General features: G+C 45.3%; 1 protein-coding gene across 7 annotated transcripts in view; it reads left to right on the plus strand.

The window, feature by feature from the left end:
* SLC49A3 (solute carrier family 49 member 3) overlaps window positions 1–17425 on the plus strand; it is a 43657-nt gene that overhangs the window by 14527 nt on the left and 11705 nt on the right. For 4 of the 7 annotated variants that reach the window (XR_014186310.1, XR_014186311.1, XM_082075640.1 and 1 more), the window contains exons 4-7: window positions 3254–3330; window positions 3447–3584; window positions 4127–4243; window positions 6473–6625. Coding sequence is in view for 5 of the 7 variants with exons in the window: in XM_082075640.1 (XP_081931766.1) it covers window positions 3254–3330; window positions 3447–3584; window positions 4127–4243; window positions 6473–6625 (485 nt within the window). In the remaining 2 variants the exon portion in view is untranslated. The other 3 variants (XM_082075636.1, XM_082075637.1, XM_082075639.1) reach the window with 3 other exon arrangements.

A 17425-nucleotide genomic window follows, 5' to 3' on the forward strand; every position in this document is an offset into this window, starting at 1 on the left:
TGGATGCTTTGTACCCCAAGGTTGAAGCAGTTGTTTAATTGTGTCCATGTACTTAGAAAAAGGAAATGTTTCACCAGAATCATAAGCTAGTACTTTCTCAAGTACTAGCAGAAATGCTACCGTTGTGGTGTACTATATCACTATTAATGATGCGTCAGCAGAATCCTAGAATAGACAAGGCTGGAAGGCATCTCTTGGGATTGTCTCATCCAACCACCTGCTCAGTCAGGGTTTTGGCTAGACCAGGTTGCCCAGGGTCGTGTCTAGTCAGGCTTTGACTGTCTGCGAGGATGGAGATGTTGCAACTTATTTGGGCAACTTGTTTCAGTGTTCAAGGACTGTCACAGTAAAAAAGTTTCTATTCAGACAGAGTTTTCTGTGTTACAGTTTGTGTCCATTGCCTCCTATCTTGCCACTGGACACCACCGAGAAAAGTCTGGTTCCCTCTTTACATTATCTGATCGAGGTTCTTTTCTCCAGGCTGAACACTCTCAGCTCTCACAGCCTCTTTCAGTATGAGAGATGCTCAGGTCCCTTAATCATTTATTTGACCCTTGAGTGAAGTTGCTTCATTAACTGTATCTTTCTTGTATTGAGGAGCCCAGGACTGGACTCAGCACTCCAGATGTTTCTCTCTAAGGCTGAGTAGAGGAGAAGGATCACTGCTTGCCACCTGCTGGCAATGCCCTTCCTAATGCAGCCCAGGATTCTGTAGGACACCTTTCTGCAATGGTGCATTACTGGCTCACAGTCAACTTGCAGGCCACCAAGACCCCATATCCCTCCCTGCAAAAATGCTTTCCAGCAGCTTCTCCAGACTGATCAGTCCCAGTTCTGTCAGTCTCTCCTCACATAACAGAAGCTCCAGTCCCTTAATCATCTTTTTGGCCCTTTGCTCAACCAGGGAGTCCATGTCTCACTCATAATGGGGAGCCCAGAACTGAACACAATACTGCAGATATGGCCTCAATAGCACTGAGCAGAGGGGAAGGATCATGTCCTGCTGACAACACGCTTCTCAGGCAGTAGCCCAGGATGCTTGTAGCCTTCTTTATCATGAGATTGTGTTGCTGGCTTATGGTCAGGTTGGTGTCTACCCGGACCCCTACCTTCCACACCAGGCCCTTCCCTGTGAAGTTGCTTTCCAGTTGGTCAGCCCCAGTGTTTACTGGTGGATGTGGTTATTCATCTCCAGGTGCAGGATTTTACCTTTCCTATTGTTGTTCCTACTCCTGGTGAAGTTCACTCTGCCCATTTCTCCAGCCTGCCACTCCTCCCAGTGTTACATCATCTGCAAACTGCCTGTGGGTGTCCTCTGCCCCATTGTCCAGGTTTTTTGTTAAGGTTAAACTGTATTTGTGTCAGTATCAGCCCCTGGGATGCACCACTAGGGACTGACCTCCCACTGAACTTCATGTCAGTGATGATAATCCTTTGGGCCCACCTGTTCAGTTAAATTTCAGTTTGTCTCACTGTCTGCTTATCTAGCCACCACTTCATCAGCTTGCCTGCGAGGATGTTATAGGAGACAGTGTCAACAGCCTTAGTAAAATTGAGATTAAAAACATCCACTGTTCTCCCCTCATCTCCCCAGCCAGTCATCTCACTGTACAAAGTAATTAATGTTTCTCCTTTGCTATTTGCTCCTGTTCACCTTGTTGTCCTTCATGTGCCTGGAAATGGTGTCCCAGATTAGTTGTTCCATGACCTTCTTAGGAATCAAAATGAGACTGGAGGGCCTGGAGTTCTTTTGATTCTCCTTCTTGCATTTCTTGAAGATGGGAGTGGTGTTTGCTCTCTTCCAGTCCAAAGGAGCCTCTTGATATTGGCACAGCCTTTTAAAGATAATCAAGAATGGCCTTGCAATGAAAATAGCCTGCTCACTCAGCACTCATCAGTGCATCCTATCAATCCCATGGGGTTGTGTATGTCTGGTCTATTTAATGTTCTCTAACGTTCTCTACCTCAACTGACGGTAAATCTTCCTTGCTCCAGGCTTCACCTCTAGTTTCAGGGCTGAAGGCCAGTCTTACTAGTAAAGATTGAGATGAAGAAGGCATTCCTTTTCCATGTCCTTTGTCACCATGTCTTCTGCTACATCCAGCAACAGGCCCACATTTTCTCTAACCTTCCCTTTGCCATTCACATCTTTCACCAATCTCATTTCCAGGTTGGCTTTGGCTTTCCTAACTCCATCCATGCATACCAGCAGAAAAACAACTTCACTTGTTCAACTGTTTGTAGAACATTGCCTTAAAGATAAAAAATTGTCTCCTGCAATTTTGGACATTTGCAAGCTGAGTCCTGGAAGTGCTACTTCAGATGCTGCTCAGCTGCAGCCCCTTAAGAATGTAACTCCCTACTCCAGTACAGACAAGTGTCCAGGATTCTCTTCTGCCATATGATTTTTGTGGTTGGTGGGAGAGATCAGCTTGTATATCAGCTTGGGCTTTGCTGAGGAACTGTATTGGCTTGAAAGGTGCCACGAATGACATAATGTCACTTTAGAGAGCTGTCAAAGGGCTTTCCAGCTTTTTATGCCCTTTTGGCAAAGAAGACCAATGGCATCCTGGTGACTACTGGGAAAAGCATTGCCAGCAGCTTGAGGGAGGTCCCCTGTGCACATCTGAAGAGCTGTGTCCAGTTCTAAACTCCTCAGTACAAGAAGGACATGGACATGTTAGTTTAAGTCCAGTTAAGAGCCACTAAGACAGTTAAGAGAATGGAGCATCTGTCATGCCAGTCAAGGCTGAGAGAGCTAGGACTGTTCACCGTCAAGAGGGCTCAGGGGGATCTTATCCATATGTATACATGCCTCTTGGTGCATCCCTCAAGAGGGAGTAAAGAAGGGAAAGTACCTCTATTTGTTACTGCTGATATATAACATCAGGACAGATGACATGGATTCGTCCATCTTGGTTTTGTCCCCTCGGCATTTACTGAGACAGTGTTGTGAGGGTGACAACACTGGAATTCATAGACAAAAAGCAGTTTACAGAAGTTAGGGATTATAGGGAAACAGGTTTATAGAATGGACTTCATGGGGGTGAGGGAACAGATGTGGCAGCAGTAAGACTACACGGTCAACTTCTCCAAATATTCCTCTACCTGTTTCTCCCTATATATGCATTGTTCTGCCCTTACTGATTGCTCAGCTGCACACTTCATCTCTGGTGTTGACTGGCACTAGGGGTGGACACACGATTCTGACTGCTTGCATGAAAAAATTGTCTCTCTGTTTGTTTCCTTCCAGCCAATCCCTTGGGTATTCTTATAGCAAACGTGCTGTCACCTGCACTAGTTCCTGAAGGAAAGCACATCCCATTGATGGTAAATGAAAATTACTTTATCAGCCAGCTGGGCCAGTTGGGGTCCAGCTGATTTATTTATATTGAGGCAGTTGATCTGGAAATACTCATAACATGTCTTTACTTTGTGTTGTGTAGCTGGGTGTTTATGCCATCCCATCAGTAACAGCCTGTGCTCTAGCAACTGTGGGGATTCATGAGAAGGTTCCTCCAACGCCTCCTTCAGTCAGTGCCATGAACTCAACTTCCCAGCCATTCCTTACAGGGCTCAAAATGGTAAGTGCTGCAGCACAGAGACAGACCAGTGCTGGAGTGAGTGGTGCAGCCCTGGCAGACAGGGATATGCTGGGAAATCTCTTGACAAAGCAGACTCTGAACTCCACTAAACTCTCCTCCTGAAGTAGACCAGGTTTCCTTCCTTCCTTGGGGTTTGGAAGCTCCTCACAGCAAAGCTGTTGGAGTTATCCGAGCATTCAGCTGTGGGTTGTCTGCAGGTTGGCTCCTGGCACACCTGGGCTCCTCCAAGAGGACCACACAACCTGAGCCTTCTGAGCAGATGCAGTAACAGGTAGGATAGCATATAGCAAAATGAAGGAGGTATTTGGGCACTGAAGAGATCCTCCTTACATGATACTGATTTTAACTTGTCCTCTGGCTGAACTAACAGGAGCAAGTCAAACTCCTCTAATGATCACAGGGTTGCACTGTCAACATTTCCAACTGAGGAGTCAGAGCTTCTGACCCTGAAGACTACTGTGACAGCCAGGCCTTTTTTCCCCCTCCTCTTGTTTAAATGACACATTAACTTCTTTCTCTAGCTCCTGAGAAACAAGCCATACCTCATCCTGGCATTGTGTTTTGGAGGAGGAATTGGGATGTTCACCTGCTTTTCAGCTCTGCTAGAACAGATCCTTTGTGAAAAGGAATATTCAAATGTGAGTCTTCTTCCTTTCCTCCCCATTGTCCACATCATGTATGATACAATCGAAATTATTTTCCCTGATAAAAGACTCAGAGCAAAATGAAGATAGTTGAATATGCTGTACTGTCTCATATCTTATTTGCTCACATTATCTAATATAGCTTAAGCAGTGCATTAATCCAGAACACAGTCAATCTCTCAGTATAATGGATGGTCTGCACTTTCATTATTGCCCATGGCCTGCCTCCCATTTGTCAATTAAAATACTTTCCTCCTGAAATACTCTTTAGGAAAAACGAGTATTGTGTTTTTGATAAGCCACTCCAGAGAAGTGATGTCTATGCAGCCTTCTGACACCTTCTCCAGAACAGGATGGGGCCCAGGCAGGCCCTAGACTGAAACTGAAGGCAGGCTGATGCAGCCACCTTTTCCTCTTTACACAGTCTTACATGAAGCCAGGGCAGCAGAGGAAGTCATAGGTACTGTGGCAGCTGTTTCCCCATCTTTCCCAGGACCTCAGACAGGTGCTGCTTTTACAGCTGAGCAGTGTGTACCCAGCTGGTTCCTCCTGCTCTCTCTCCTGGCAATAGCATGGGGCTGCCCTGGTTCCTGCATTTTCCCTCAGGTTGGCAGAACTTGAGTCCTGCTGCTTGTATCTCCATGGAGGTCCTCATAAAACACCTCTCCAGCTGTTCTGTATGCACATCTACATGTCTGGTCTCTGTCCACTCCCTCTCAACTCCCAGGTCTGATATCTGGCTCAGTACTCCATAGCCAGCTCACATTTGCACACTCCTTTGGCATTTAACCAGAAACGTTTTAAACTTTGCATCCTTGCTTTCTGGGCATCATGATGTTTTTGTCTTTATGTGACTGGATTGCCATGGCCCTTTAGCCCACAGAAGCTATTTCAGATAATCTGTCCTTCAGTCTGCCCCTGAGGCTCTCAAAAATGTTTACCCAAATTTGTTAGAGCTTCCCTGCTCTCAGGATCTGTGTCTGCATTTGAATTCTTATGGAGCTGAAGGAGCAGGACAGCAAAGATAGCCACTGCAGGCAACAGAGCAGATACCCTATCCTAACTACTGCTCACTGCCTTTCTGAGACCCCCTTGCTACAGCCAGGTGATGCTGTCTCATCTAACACACTTTGGGACTGCCAGCCTTGTGGAAGGCATTCTGACAGTGCAGGTTCCTGATAAGAGGGCAGAAGCATGATTGTAAACAGAAGCAGATCTCAAGGCAGTTGGACCTGTTACCAGCAGTGTGAACAAGGCACTTGATTGCCCCTGGAGGAGCCAAGAACAGTCTCATGGCTGGACTGGAGCATTCAATGCCAGGGAACAGCTGCTGCCTCTCTGCACACCAGCCTCCCTTGCCAGATGTGCAAAGATATGTTGTCCATTGAGACCTTGGGAGTGCTGTGATGCTGCTGTCCCTACACACTTGTAGCAGCATCTGGGCCCTGTTATTTGCTACTCAGAGCCCCGTGGCATCCTGGGGTGTATTAGAAGGGGGGTGGTTAGTAGATCGAGAGAGGTCCTCCTTCCCCTCTACTCCGCTCTGGTGAGACCACATCTGGAATATTGTGTCCAGTTCTGGGCCCCTCAGTTCAAGAAGGACAGGGAACTGCTGGAGAGAGTCCAGCGTAGGGCAACAAAGATGATTAAGGGAGTGGAGCACCTCCCTTATGAGGAAAGGCTGAGGGAGCTGGGTCTCTTTAGTTTGGAGAAGAGGAGACTGAGGGGTGACCTTATTAATGTTTATAAATATATAAAGGGTGAGTGCCACGAGGATGGAGCCAGGCTTTTCTCGGTGGCAAACAATGATAGGACAAGGGGTAATGGGATCAAGCTGGAACACAAGAGGTTCCACTTAAATTTGAGAAAAAACTTCTTCTCAGTAAGGGTGACAGAGCACTGGAATAGGCTGCCCAGGGAGGTTGTGGAGTCTCCTTCTCTGGAGACATTCAAAACCTGCCTGGACATGTTCCTGTGCGACCTCACCTAGGCATTCCTGCTCCAGCAGGGGGATTGGACTAGATGGTCTTCTGAGGTCCCTGCCAATCCCAAACATACTGTGATACTGTGTGATACTGTGCTGGCCTCAGCTATTGCAACGGGCAGGGAAGCTTTTCCTACCTCAGCAAGTGACACACTAGCAGCAGGCAGATACATCAGTGACATTAAAACCTCTTTCCTAACTGCTCTGTTTGCTCAGTTACTTGTTCTTCTGCCCTCCAGGAATTTGCTGGCCTGAACGGTGCACTGTTTACAGTGTGTGGTTTGTTGGGTGCTTTCCTGTTAGGCCTGTATGTCGACCGGACAAGGAAGTTCATAGAGTCCACCAAGATTTGTTTCTGTCTGAGTGCACTTGCCAGCATCATGTTCGCAGTGGTGAGTTCTCCCTTGCATCGCACCATACCTATGGGCTTAGTTCTGTTCCCATTCGATAAATCATCATTTCAAACCAAGGTCATTTGATGTCATAGTATTTATTAAGGCACGTGTTGTGCTTTGGGATTATCTCTTGGGCTAGGAAAGTTTTAAAGAAAAACCCTTTACTGAGGATTTCACAATCATTGTGAAGCCTAAGGCAGACTGTTTCAGGATATAAGTAAATTGGCATAATTTTACTTCCTTACATTGAATCACCATTGTTTGTTTGCTGGCCCTGAGATCATTCTTTCCAAAAAGAAATGGAATTGCTAAATGTCCATCTTGCAAAAATAAACAAGAATGCCATAGTGTTCCCAACACCTGCCTTTAACTGTGGTGGCTGCCAGGAATGTAAGATTAGCAGAAAGGACCTGTTAATAGTTCTGCAGTATTCCTCAAGGAAGACAAGGTAAGGGAGAATCAGGAAAGGGGGACACTGGAATAAAGCCAGGAGAGGAACACAGAACCTGGAGACTTAACAGCCATGGGGCCAGAGTGCAAGTACTGCACTCAAGCTTAGTCATTTGCCAGTGAGAGCCATCTCCCAGCAGGAATCTGAGCATGAGGCACAGGACTTCTAGCACTGCAGAGCACCCAGACTGGTGCAGGTCTCTGCTTTACCAACAGGGTTGTGCTGTGCATTTCTCTTCTATGTTGAAAAATCCAAACTTTAAATACAGTGTGATCACACCTGCCTGTGGGCCAAGATCCCAGTGATGTTAGCTCCACCATAATGAGACAAATGCAATGCCTTTCTCAGTGTAAGACAATGTGCCTAAAGCAGACCTTACATTTCCCCCTTTAATACTCTGGCATTTGTTGGGGGGATGCTCTGAATACAAGTCAGCATGACTGGGATCAGGTAAAGCACAGAACAGGCAAGAGAGTCTGTCAGGAGCAACGAGGAAAGCTTTCTATCCTCCCATTCCCTCTGTTCCCTTCACCCCATACAGATGAACTACTACTTCAAAGTAGTAAACTGACACACATCCTTTCAAACCTGCTTGATGCCATGATGCTTTAAACTTGGATTCTAGACACACAGAGTTTTCTTTGACTTTACCAGTTTAGCTGGGCCAGGCCTGCTGCAGCCATGCCAGGACAGACATCTCATGCTACTCTGTGGGAATTTATTACATGGTTCAGAAGAAGGTACCAGCACTGTGGCTGCAGGATTTATGCCCTTGACTTCACTAGCATTGGCTGGACAAGGCCATGCTCTTTCCTCCACAGTTAGGGACAAGGCTGTTCTTGGCACTAAACTAATGTCCAGGGTTTCTGAATGTTTCAAGTGTTTTTTTGTTTGTTATGTTTTGGGTTAGGTTTTTTTTGTTTGGTTGGTTGGTTTTGTGTGTGTGTTTGTTTGCTTGTTTGTGTGTTTTAATTATTCTTCTTCTTGTTTGTGATTTTTTTTGTCGTAAAGCCCCAGTGTTACAAACATGAGTCTGACATGGTGTGGAATTGTATTTCTTATTACTGAGCTGCAGCACCTAAGGAATAGTTCTCTCTATCCGTGAGCTGCAGCAGCCCAGTGAATTCTCATATGTAACCCAGTGCAAACAACCACTTCTGAAATGTTAGCTTGCACTGGGAGAAAAGCGTGTGTTTCACTTGGTGCTGGCGATATGCTGAGCGTGCTCCTGGTAAGTTACTGACCAGGAAGTCAGGTCACAGTAATATGACCACACCAATGCTTTTCAGGTAATTCTGCTGATCCTCTCTCCCCTTCCTTAAATTCAAAATATAAATCTCTGTCATATAGCCATTTGTTGACTCTAAAGGGTGGGAGTTAAAAAGAGAGGTTTCAGGAATAGGTAGTGAAGGCATTGGTGAGAACCATGACCCCTTGGGACTTCCTGGAGGTTATGGGTTCAGAGACTTTCTGTACAGCTGACACTGAGACTTTGGTTTTGGTTTTCTTTGGTTTGGTTTGGTTTTCTGCCTGCAGACTTCACGATTCAGACACCAGGCTGTCATGCTGGCTGTCACCAGCTCACTCTTTGGTTTCTTCGGTTTTGCCATCTACCCCATTGCCATGGAGCTGGCTGTGGAGTGCTCCTACCCTGTGGGAGAGGGCACATCTACAGGTCTGATTTTTGTTGCAAGGTAAGGAGGTTAAATTGACAGCTGAGCTTGGGTACACACACACACACGGCTGCAGATAAAGAAGAGTGTGGACATCACTCACTGCTAGCCATCCTGCTGAACTTCTCCCTGGTGTCCGTGCACATGACCATGGCCAGGAGGAAGCTGGCTGGCTAAAGCTAAAGGTTTTAAAGCAAGGACAAGTATAGGGGGTTGGTGCAAGAAAAGCAAGAAGGAAGATGAAATTCTCCCTTGTTCGGCACAAAGCAGAATTTAATCATGCCCAGCATCACCTACTTTTGAGGCAGATGGGGGCTGAGAGGGGCCTGAGAGGTACCTGAGAAGGGCACCAATTCCCACGTCAGTCCAGGGACTTATCAGGTCTCAGTCCTCTACTGAGAGAGATAGGGCTGATCACTCACAGGGAAGATGGTCACAACAGATGTGTCAGTGACAGTCCTTCCAATGATCAATGTACATGCCTAGGGCTGGAACTGGACTGCTGCAGAAATGCCTTTTTGGAGTCCTAAGTAGTCCTAAGTAGTGATACATATGGCCTGGTGCCATGTGTGTGTGTCAGGTGAAGCTGAAGCAGCAAGAAACATAAGTCAAAGACGGGCACTGCCTTTGAAGGCTGTTGTCTTACACTGGTTGTGGACTTTGTTGCTGCTGCCAGCCAGCAATAAGGAGGAAGCTGAAGTCATAGCCTGACTTTCTCCCATCCGCAGTCCTGCAGTGAGAGGTATTTCCAAGTCTCTGCCCAAATCTCTGACTAGGCCTCAGCTCCTTGGCAGCTGTAGTTAACACCCACCCACCTCCAGAGGGAGTAAATAGTGGTCCTGCCATGCTGGCCCCATGTCTGGGGGTGTACTGAAAGGCTGACCTGGGTACTCTGTGAGCCAGGGCCAGTTAAACAAGCGCCTGGGGCAGAGGAAGCTGACAGTAGCTTTCTCTGTTAGAAGGACTCTGCTCCAGAAAGGGGTCTCACTTTCTTCCTACTGGGGAATCTGAGCTTATCTGCAGCACTGATGAATCAGGCAGGTGCCATGACTGCATATTGGCTTCTCCCCACAGCCAGATTGAAGGCGTGATTTTAATGATTCTGCTACAAGCCCTCACTGTGCATGTTTCTGAGGATACATCCTCCACCTGTGCCCTTGACCAGGATGGAGCCCTGGACTGGACAAGTAAGTATGTCCTTTGGACATTATGCTGGGCACTTGATTGCACCCGATGTACACCCCACTCCAGGTCTCACTGGGAGGGAGCTTGCAAGACTGATTCTTATCGTAGCATATTTCTTAGCCACATTTCCTAACCTAATAGTGCACTTCCTTGCTGCTCCTGCTAAACCAGACCTGCAAGATTGAAACAAGAAAACCTCTAAAATGGCATGAATGTTGCTGCTGGCTCCGGATTAAATTTTCCCTTATAGCCACCCCGGAGAGATATGAGCTTCAACAAGCTAGAAAGCAGCTGTTCTGAGAGGACGACACAGTCTATATGGCACAGCCTGTGCTGCGTTTCAGTGTGGGAGGCCAAGACTGTAAGTGCATTTGCTGAAAGTTGCTTCCCTTGCTTCTGCACACACAGCTGCCTGGGTTTCTAACACGATGGTACAGCATTGTTCTGCCTTATTCCACATTTCCAAGTCAGTCAGGAGAAGAGAGAGCAACCGAGATGAACAGGAGCACAAATGTGTTTTCACTGCAGGCTAAACCCTGGTCTTGATCCTCTCAGCTGGTTCATATTTATGTAATGCTGACACAAAGTCCTGGGGACACACCACAACACAAACCTGCTTGGCTAAGCAGAAACTCCCCAGAATGATTTCCTGTTGCTGGCGAGGAACAAGGCTTCACAATAACTGCCCACCAAAAGTAATTTGAGTGTTTCATGTTTGAAAGCCCACAAGTCTCCTCCTCGTCAGATCATAGCTGGATCTCCTCATTAGGTACCCACTCCTACTCACTTTGTGGTCTGATTAATACATACATGAAGGAGAATCTGTGGAGAAAGGCATGCAGGTGCCTATTTGAGACACTGCTGGAATAAAAATGTAACTATTTCCAGGCCTTGTTGCATAGCCTTTTAGATTGCCTTATTTACCTTTTTTTTCCAGAAAATGTTTATTTTAACACAAATTTTTCTTTAATCAAAGTTTATGCATTGTGAACCTTTCCTACACTTTGCTCTTGGATGATATAAGAAGAACCTGTGTGGACCTGCTCTCTTATGAAGCTCAAGTGTTTTGATTCAGACTTTTCTTGTAACTTTCTTCACAACCCCCCAACACACAAAGGTGTACACATACACAGAAACACACTCTCCCACAAACACTATGTGCACCAGTGTAAGACGTCCAACCTGCGGGATCATGCAGGACAAGAGTTCTCAAAACCTTCCACATTTCACCCAAATCCTCTTTCTATGCTAGCATTAGGTGAGATGCGGTTTGGCTGCTACCAAACTGGCATTGCCCCACTGTGAGCTGCACACTGTCCTGAGGGTTCGCTCTTGAGAGGAGATCATCCAGGCTGTGCAGCTGCTGTGGAGTGGACCTCTAGACTTCTGCACTCATGAGGAGTAGTGAATTCACTATCTAAAAGTGTATATTCCTTGCAGATCCTGTACTGGTCCTGGCAGGCCTCTGCAGCGCTGTGGCTTGTTTCTACGTCATCTTCTTCCACACTGACTACAAGCGGCTCCATGCTGAGACAAATAGTGGCGATTTGGTCAAGGCAGAAGATGCTGCAATAGCAGATGTTCCTGAAGCCTAACCAGGGGATGCCAAGGACTCAGTAAGGGAAGGACTTAGGCCTGTGGACAGGGACTATGACTGCAAATGCTCAGCTGGCACACTGGGATATCCAGTGTTGCACAACATATCCTGTTGTAGAACAAAACAGGGCTAGAGCAGAGTCACTGCAGCACTTTTGCTGTGCTTACCTCAATCATGTATTTATTTGTGAGTCTTGGCTGTGGGAAAGGCTGTGCTGCCAGGAAGGTCAAAATGGGACTGGACAACTCTGCAGGTAACAGGGATTTTTAGCTGACTTGATTCAAGCTAAAGAAATGTTGCAGAGGAGAGGAGCATCGTATTTCAACCATTTTTTTCATTCATGTACTTGGATCAGGGGTGAAGCTTTTAGAGAGTTAGAAGCTGTGCCTGTCACAAATCTAGTGGAAAACTTTTGTTTAAGTGCTGTGCTTCCTGTATGGCGTAACAACTCTTCCACTCTAAGGCTGGAGCTAATTGTGCCTCTTAGCTAAAGCGCAGCAGGAGCTGGTGCATCCTCCCATTACAGCAGGGAAGTGCAGGTATATGATCTGTAATACAAATCTGTCACAATGAGCCACTTTGTTCTCTCCTACAAACAGGAAAAGCCCTACCTGCAGTGCTGCCTGTGAAAGAAAATATTAAGAAGCAGAAGTTAAATACAGCAGTATTCCTCACCTTTCTGGTCCCGTGCCAGCTGCTGAGACATGCAGGATAAGCTTGTTTTACTTGGGCTTCTGTTGTTTCTCCACTTCTCCTGCAATTCCAGTGGTTTAAGTTTTCCACAAGAAAACGAACCTGCTGCTGTAAGATTAGGGTAGTACAGCCTGCACAGGCCAGAGAATTGGCAAAGGGAACCACTTAGAGCAGGGGTCTCAAACTAATTTTCACAGGAGTCACGTCAGCCTTGCGGTTGCCTTCAAAGGGCTGAATGTAATTTTAGGACTCGCAACTGTGAGGCTGAAGTGGCCCCCCCGTGAAAATTAGTTTGACACCCCTGACTTAGAGAACACAGGGACCTGTTTTAAGTTTCTGTAGATGACATGGGATTTTGGGGAAAGACCAAGTAAGAAACAACATCAACGAACATCTTGCAATTCTCTCTGCAACTCACAGCTATTATTGAGTGTTAGAAGATGTGGTTAGTGACACAGAATATCCCAGTTGGAGTTCAGTTACCCTAACAATAGCAATGGATGGATTTTTCATTTTACAGTACTTCCACAGCAGTCCAGTGTCCTGCTTTGGGGTTCAGGTCTAGATGTGCAACCTGAGAACATTTTGCCCCCTAACATTTCAGTGATAAAAAAGTGAGATAGATGGGACTTGGTGATGTTTCTTACCATGCATCATGCAAGGGACGTGAGTACTTGCTGATTAAGGGAATTTGATGCAAATTGGACCTGTGACTGGCTTTGTCCAGTCCAGCTAGAAGATGATCCCAAAGCCAAGTATGCATCTTCCCCAAGGAACACTGTACAGAGGAGCTCTCTCAATACCTGAATTCTCTTCCCCATTAGCAAATGGAAATCTCTCCTTTTGTAAAATGCCTAGCTACATCCTTCTAGGGAGCCTGCTAGTTCCTATAGCTCCTGCTTTGCTCTCACCAGTAAGCACTGGTGTTTGTCAAAAGGAGCAGGAAGGAAGTCTGAAACTGAGGTGAGACAATATCAGTTTTGACCTGTCAGAGCAATGAGATTAGCTGTCCTTTGCAAAACTAGCTGGTCAGTTCTGCAGCCCTGGACCTAATAAACCAAATAGATTAACAACAAATTTACGTGTCACTTCTGAGTCCTACTGTACTGGGAAGCAAGAAGCACTTGATACTTCATAATTTTATATATTTACAAATGTTTACATTTTTTAATAAAGAGTGGTTTAAGGAAAGAATAATCTCTTCTCATTACATCAAACTTTTAAAAGTATTTTAAAGATAGAAGGGTGAATCAGATCTGCCACATAGCACAAACCAAAGGTCTCCATATTGCCAGATGTGCATTGTTATCCTCAAAATGATGACACAAAGTGGTATCTCAGATCTTTAAAATGACAGTGTGAAATTACCTGTAGGTTAAACTAGTTGTAGGTTAAACTTAGCTCTGTTTTGAAGGATAGGTTAAAGGAGTAAGGAAACACTGCTAGCAAATGTCTCCAAAATCTGCTGTTGCCCTGATCAGAGTCTTCTTTGCATCAGCTAAGACACTTCTATCTTTATCCAACCATATAAAAGAGATTTGAAAGGGAACATTTTTCTCTCTACTAATGCATCAGACATATAGGTGTGTGAGGCTAATTCTCAATTCATCATGTGTAGTAGAGCAGGTTGTTCCTCCATTATACAGTTTCTCGTACCCTGGCAGCATGCCATAGAGGCATTATGGCACTGCTAACAGTGAGGCCAGGTAGCTTGCACAAATATCTACTTTGCACCATCAGTTGTTTCGGCTGGTTGAGCTAACTTCACATTTTGTCTTTAGAACAAGAGAGATGCAAATTTCTGTGCTAGTCTGTAATTACCACCATAGCTGAAGTCAGCTTACTTGCTGTACACTGTTTTCAAGACTGCATAATTCATCTCTCTTGCAGCTCACACTCAAGATGTGCACTTCTCTGGAAAGCCTATGGAAAGCATGAAGCTGAAGTCTTAGCAGGACAGAGGGATTTTGATGTTAAGGCCTGCTGTGTTGTGGGGTGGACCCATGTACTCTCCCTGCCAAAACAGTGGTCTGGCTTCCTTAAAAAGCTGCCTGTGACCTCAGTAACCCCAGCAGAGGCTTCTGCATCCGGTCTGTAGGGGTCACTGGAAAACTGGCACTGCAAAAAGCCTCCTGCAAAGGTGAATGGTTCTGGATGTGGTCTGGTCTCACTAGAGGCCACCTGTTTTTGTAAAGCTAAAGAAGAGGAACATAATGGTCAGCCAACTGCCCCCATCACAGCTATGGATCCTAGAGAAACCCTCTGACACCTTGTGCACAGCTGGGTCCAAGACAACACTTCTGTTGCAAGAAATGTTCCTCTTGCAAAGCAGACAGTCTTGAGTCCCCTGGAGCAGCTCAGTCCAAACGCTTTCTACAGGACACTGTCACTGCCTGCCTCTAGAGCAACTCTGCTTCATGAGATACTCCTACAGGCTTCCTGCAGCCTCTCAGAACAGCCAACTCTGCCCTCTTTCTGCAGCCTCCCTGGGGAATGCATGGTGCTGGCAGAGGAGGGTCAAGTTCACATGAGCCTGGAAGTGAGATATGCTGCAGTCTGATGACCAAGCATACCTTCTCTGTCCTGTTACTCACCAGACTTGTGTGTAAGTGACAGGAAGGCAAAAGGAGCAAGGGCTATACTGGAGAAAAGTACACCCAAAGGTCCTCATGTGAGTACAGTTGCCTCATTAAAGACCTGTAGAGAGGCTCAGGTGACATCCTTTGTGCTGCCATGGGAAGAGTTGTCATTGTCCAGGATTCCTATGCTGCACCTCTCACAAGGAGTGGTGAACATATAAAGCAAAGTCTGCATTGCCTCCACAGGTATTTGCACAAGAGCACAGGAAGGACTGTCTCTACAGGATTGGGTTACCCTGTTTGGATTTAGGGTGGAGGTCATATACACTGTAATTCCCCCCAAACCAAATGAAACTAACATTGGTGCTACCTTTTAAAGTACATATAAGCAGATTTGTCATCAAAATGTTAAAGAAAAAAACGGGGGAAACTTTAAGACAGAGATACCCTTTTTTTTTTTTATTTTTTTCCTTCAAAATAAAGAAAATACTGTAGGAAAAAAAAAAAAACAACAAAAAAACAAACACACAAAAAACCCCCAACCAAACAAAAAAACAACCAACCAAAAATCCAAACCAACCAACCAACAAAAAAAAAACAACCAAAACCAAACCCAAACAAAAAAAATCCCCAACCAACCAATGAAACCTGTGTAAAAACTGTATAGATATAAAAATATTGCAGTGATTTGAGCTGGCAGTGGAAGCAACACATCATAAAAACCAAACAAACAAATTATGAAAATGGCTGGAGTAGACATTCTATCAGATGCTATTTCCCATTTTTGGGACCATTGTATTCAAACATTTTTAGCCCTGAGCAAAAAGACTCAGTGAGCAGGACAGCTGGAGTTTGAAAGTCAAAAGAAATTATATTTTGGGGCTACAGGAAACCTTCTTGTGCCTCATGCCTTTCTGAATTTAAGATTATTTTTTCTTCCAGCCCCCAGAGCCTCAAGACCTGTTGAGCATTTCTCACCTTCATCTACACCTCTTTTTGAATCAAGTTTGTCACAAGGATGACCTACCAGTGATAGCAAACTGTAATTTAGCTTTCTGGAGCTCTGTGAGGCTAGAGCTCCTCAGAGGAGCATAAAGCAGCAGCTAGTATGTCCAAGTCCTGCTTGGTACTACACAATCTAAATAAAATAAACACCAATAGCAATTAGTGCTTTAAAACTCAAATAAAATAAACACCAAAAGCAACTAGTGCTTTAAAACTCCTCAGGGAATTTTTATCAGATGTTTAAAACAAGTGGCCCTACTCTCAGTTGCAACGTGTTCACCTGTGTGCCTGGTTTGCAGGCAGCTCCGTCAATAACTTTGGCTTAAGTCAGATGGTGCTATAGGGTGGAAGACAACATATATCAGAACCACATGTGCTGCAAATAAAACTATATTTCTTGGAAGGTTTTATGGAAAAGGACCTCAGAACAGTGGTAGGAAAAATACTAACTAGCTGAAGCTTCTATTATAGTTCTTTCTGCCTGGATATGTTTCCCTCTGTGATCCTGCTGATCCTGTGATCCTTTATTTTGCTGTATCATGTTCCTTTAATAGAAGAGAGTGATTTAATCAAGTGGATCTCCCTGGAGACAGAGCAAATAACACAGTATGCCTGGAGGAAGAAACTCTGTAGAACCATGGATCTGCTTCATCCTGTCCATTCTGCCTGTTCTCTTTTAGCTGCTCTTTTGAGCTAAAAGCTCCCTTCACCTCTTTCACATGCTTCCTTGTATGGAAAAATCTAGGAAGAACCACTTCCAATCACCAAAGCTCCACTTTAACGTTACTGCCACTCCTACTACCACCACTATCACTAATACTCCCCTCTGTACCCCTCTTTAGATATATTTTATCTTCCTTTTTCTTTTTTTCTTCTTCCTTTTGTTCCTTAGCCAGGCTGGTTCAATCACAGCCAAGGAACAACTGCTTTGGCCTTGGCAAAGGCATGATGTGCCTTTGGATGGCCCAGCTGTGAGAAGGAGGCTGGACTGAACGTGCTCTGTCAGCAGCACATCTGTGATTCTACTTTCCTGCATGGGACTCAGCTGCAGAAAACAAGAGTGTGATTGACTCTAAGTAACTTAAGCACCATGAGACCCAGACTTCCAGGATCCCTCTTTGCAGCTTGCAAATGATGCCAAACAGTTCCAGCAGCCGACATGCCACATGTCCTATGGAGGGTGTCTGGTTGCACCTGCCCCACCATCAGGTATGAACTCTCTAGGACATCTTCAGTTGGGTCAGGGTCTGGGTACTTTTGGGTCCAGTTGCATCTTGCAAGAGACTTTGTGTCTCACATCGTGCTTGGCATCTCCCCATTCAGAGATCTGTAACACAGTTAGGGAGCTGTGTAACCAAAGGAAAGGTTTGAGTTACCCATGAAATATAAATATGCTAATCAGGTTATAAATAATATTAGCTTTTCTTAAATGCATGCATACTCAACTACTGTAACACAGCCAGTATCCAAGAACTTTCTAACACTGTGATGGCATAGCCGGACACATTTTGTGTATAAGTAATGTGAACCATGTAATCAGCAAAGGGTCAAAGATGGGTGCAGGTACAGCAGGAATGTTTTCAATGAGCTAAATGTTGCCAGAAGATAAGCACA

This window comes from Streptopelia decaocto (genome assembly GCF_964273445.1).
Source record: "Streptopelia decaocto genome assembly, chromosome: Z".
NCBI lineage: Eukaryota > Metazoa > Chordata > Aves > Columbiformes > Columbidae > Streptopelia > Streptopelia decaocto.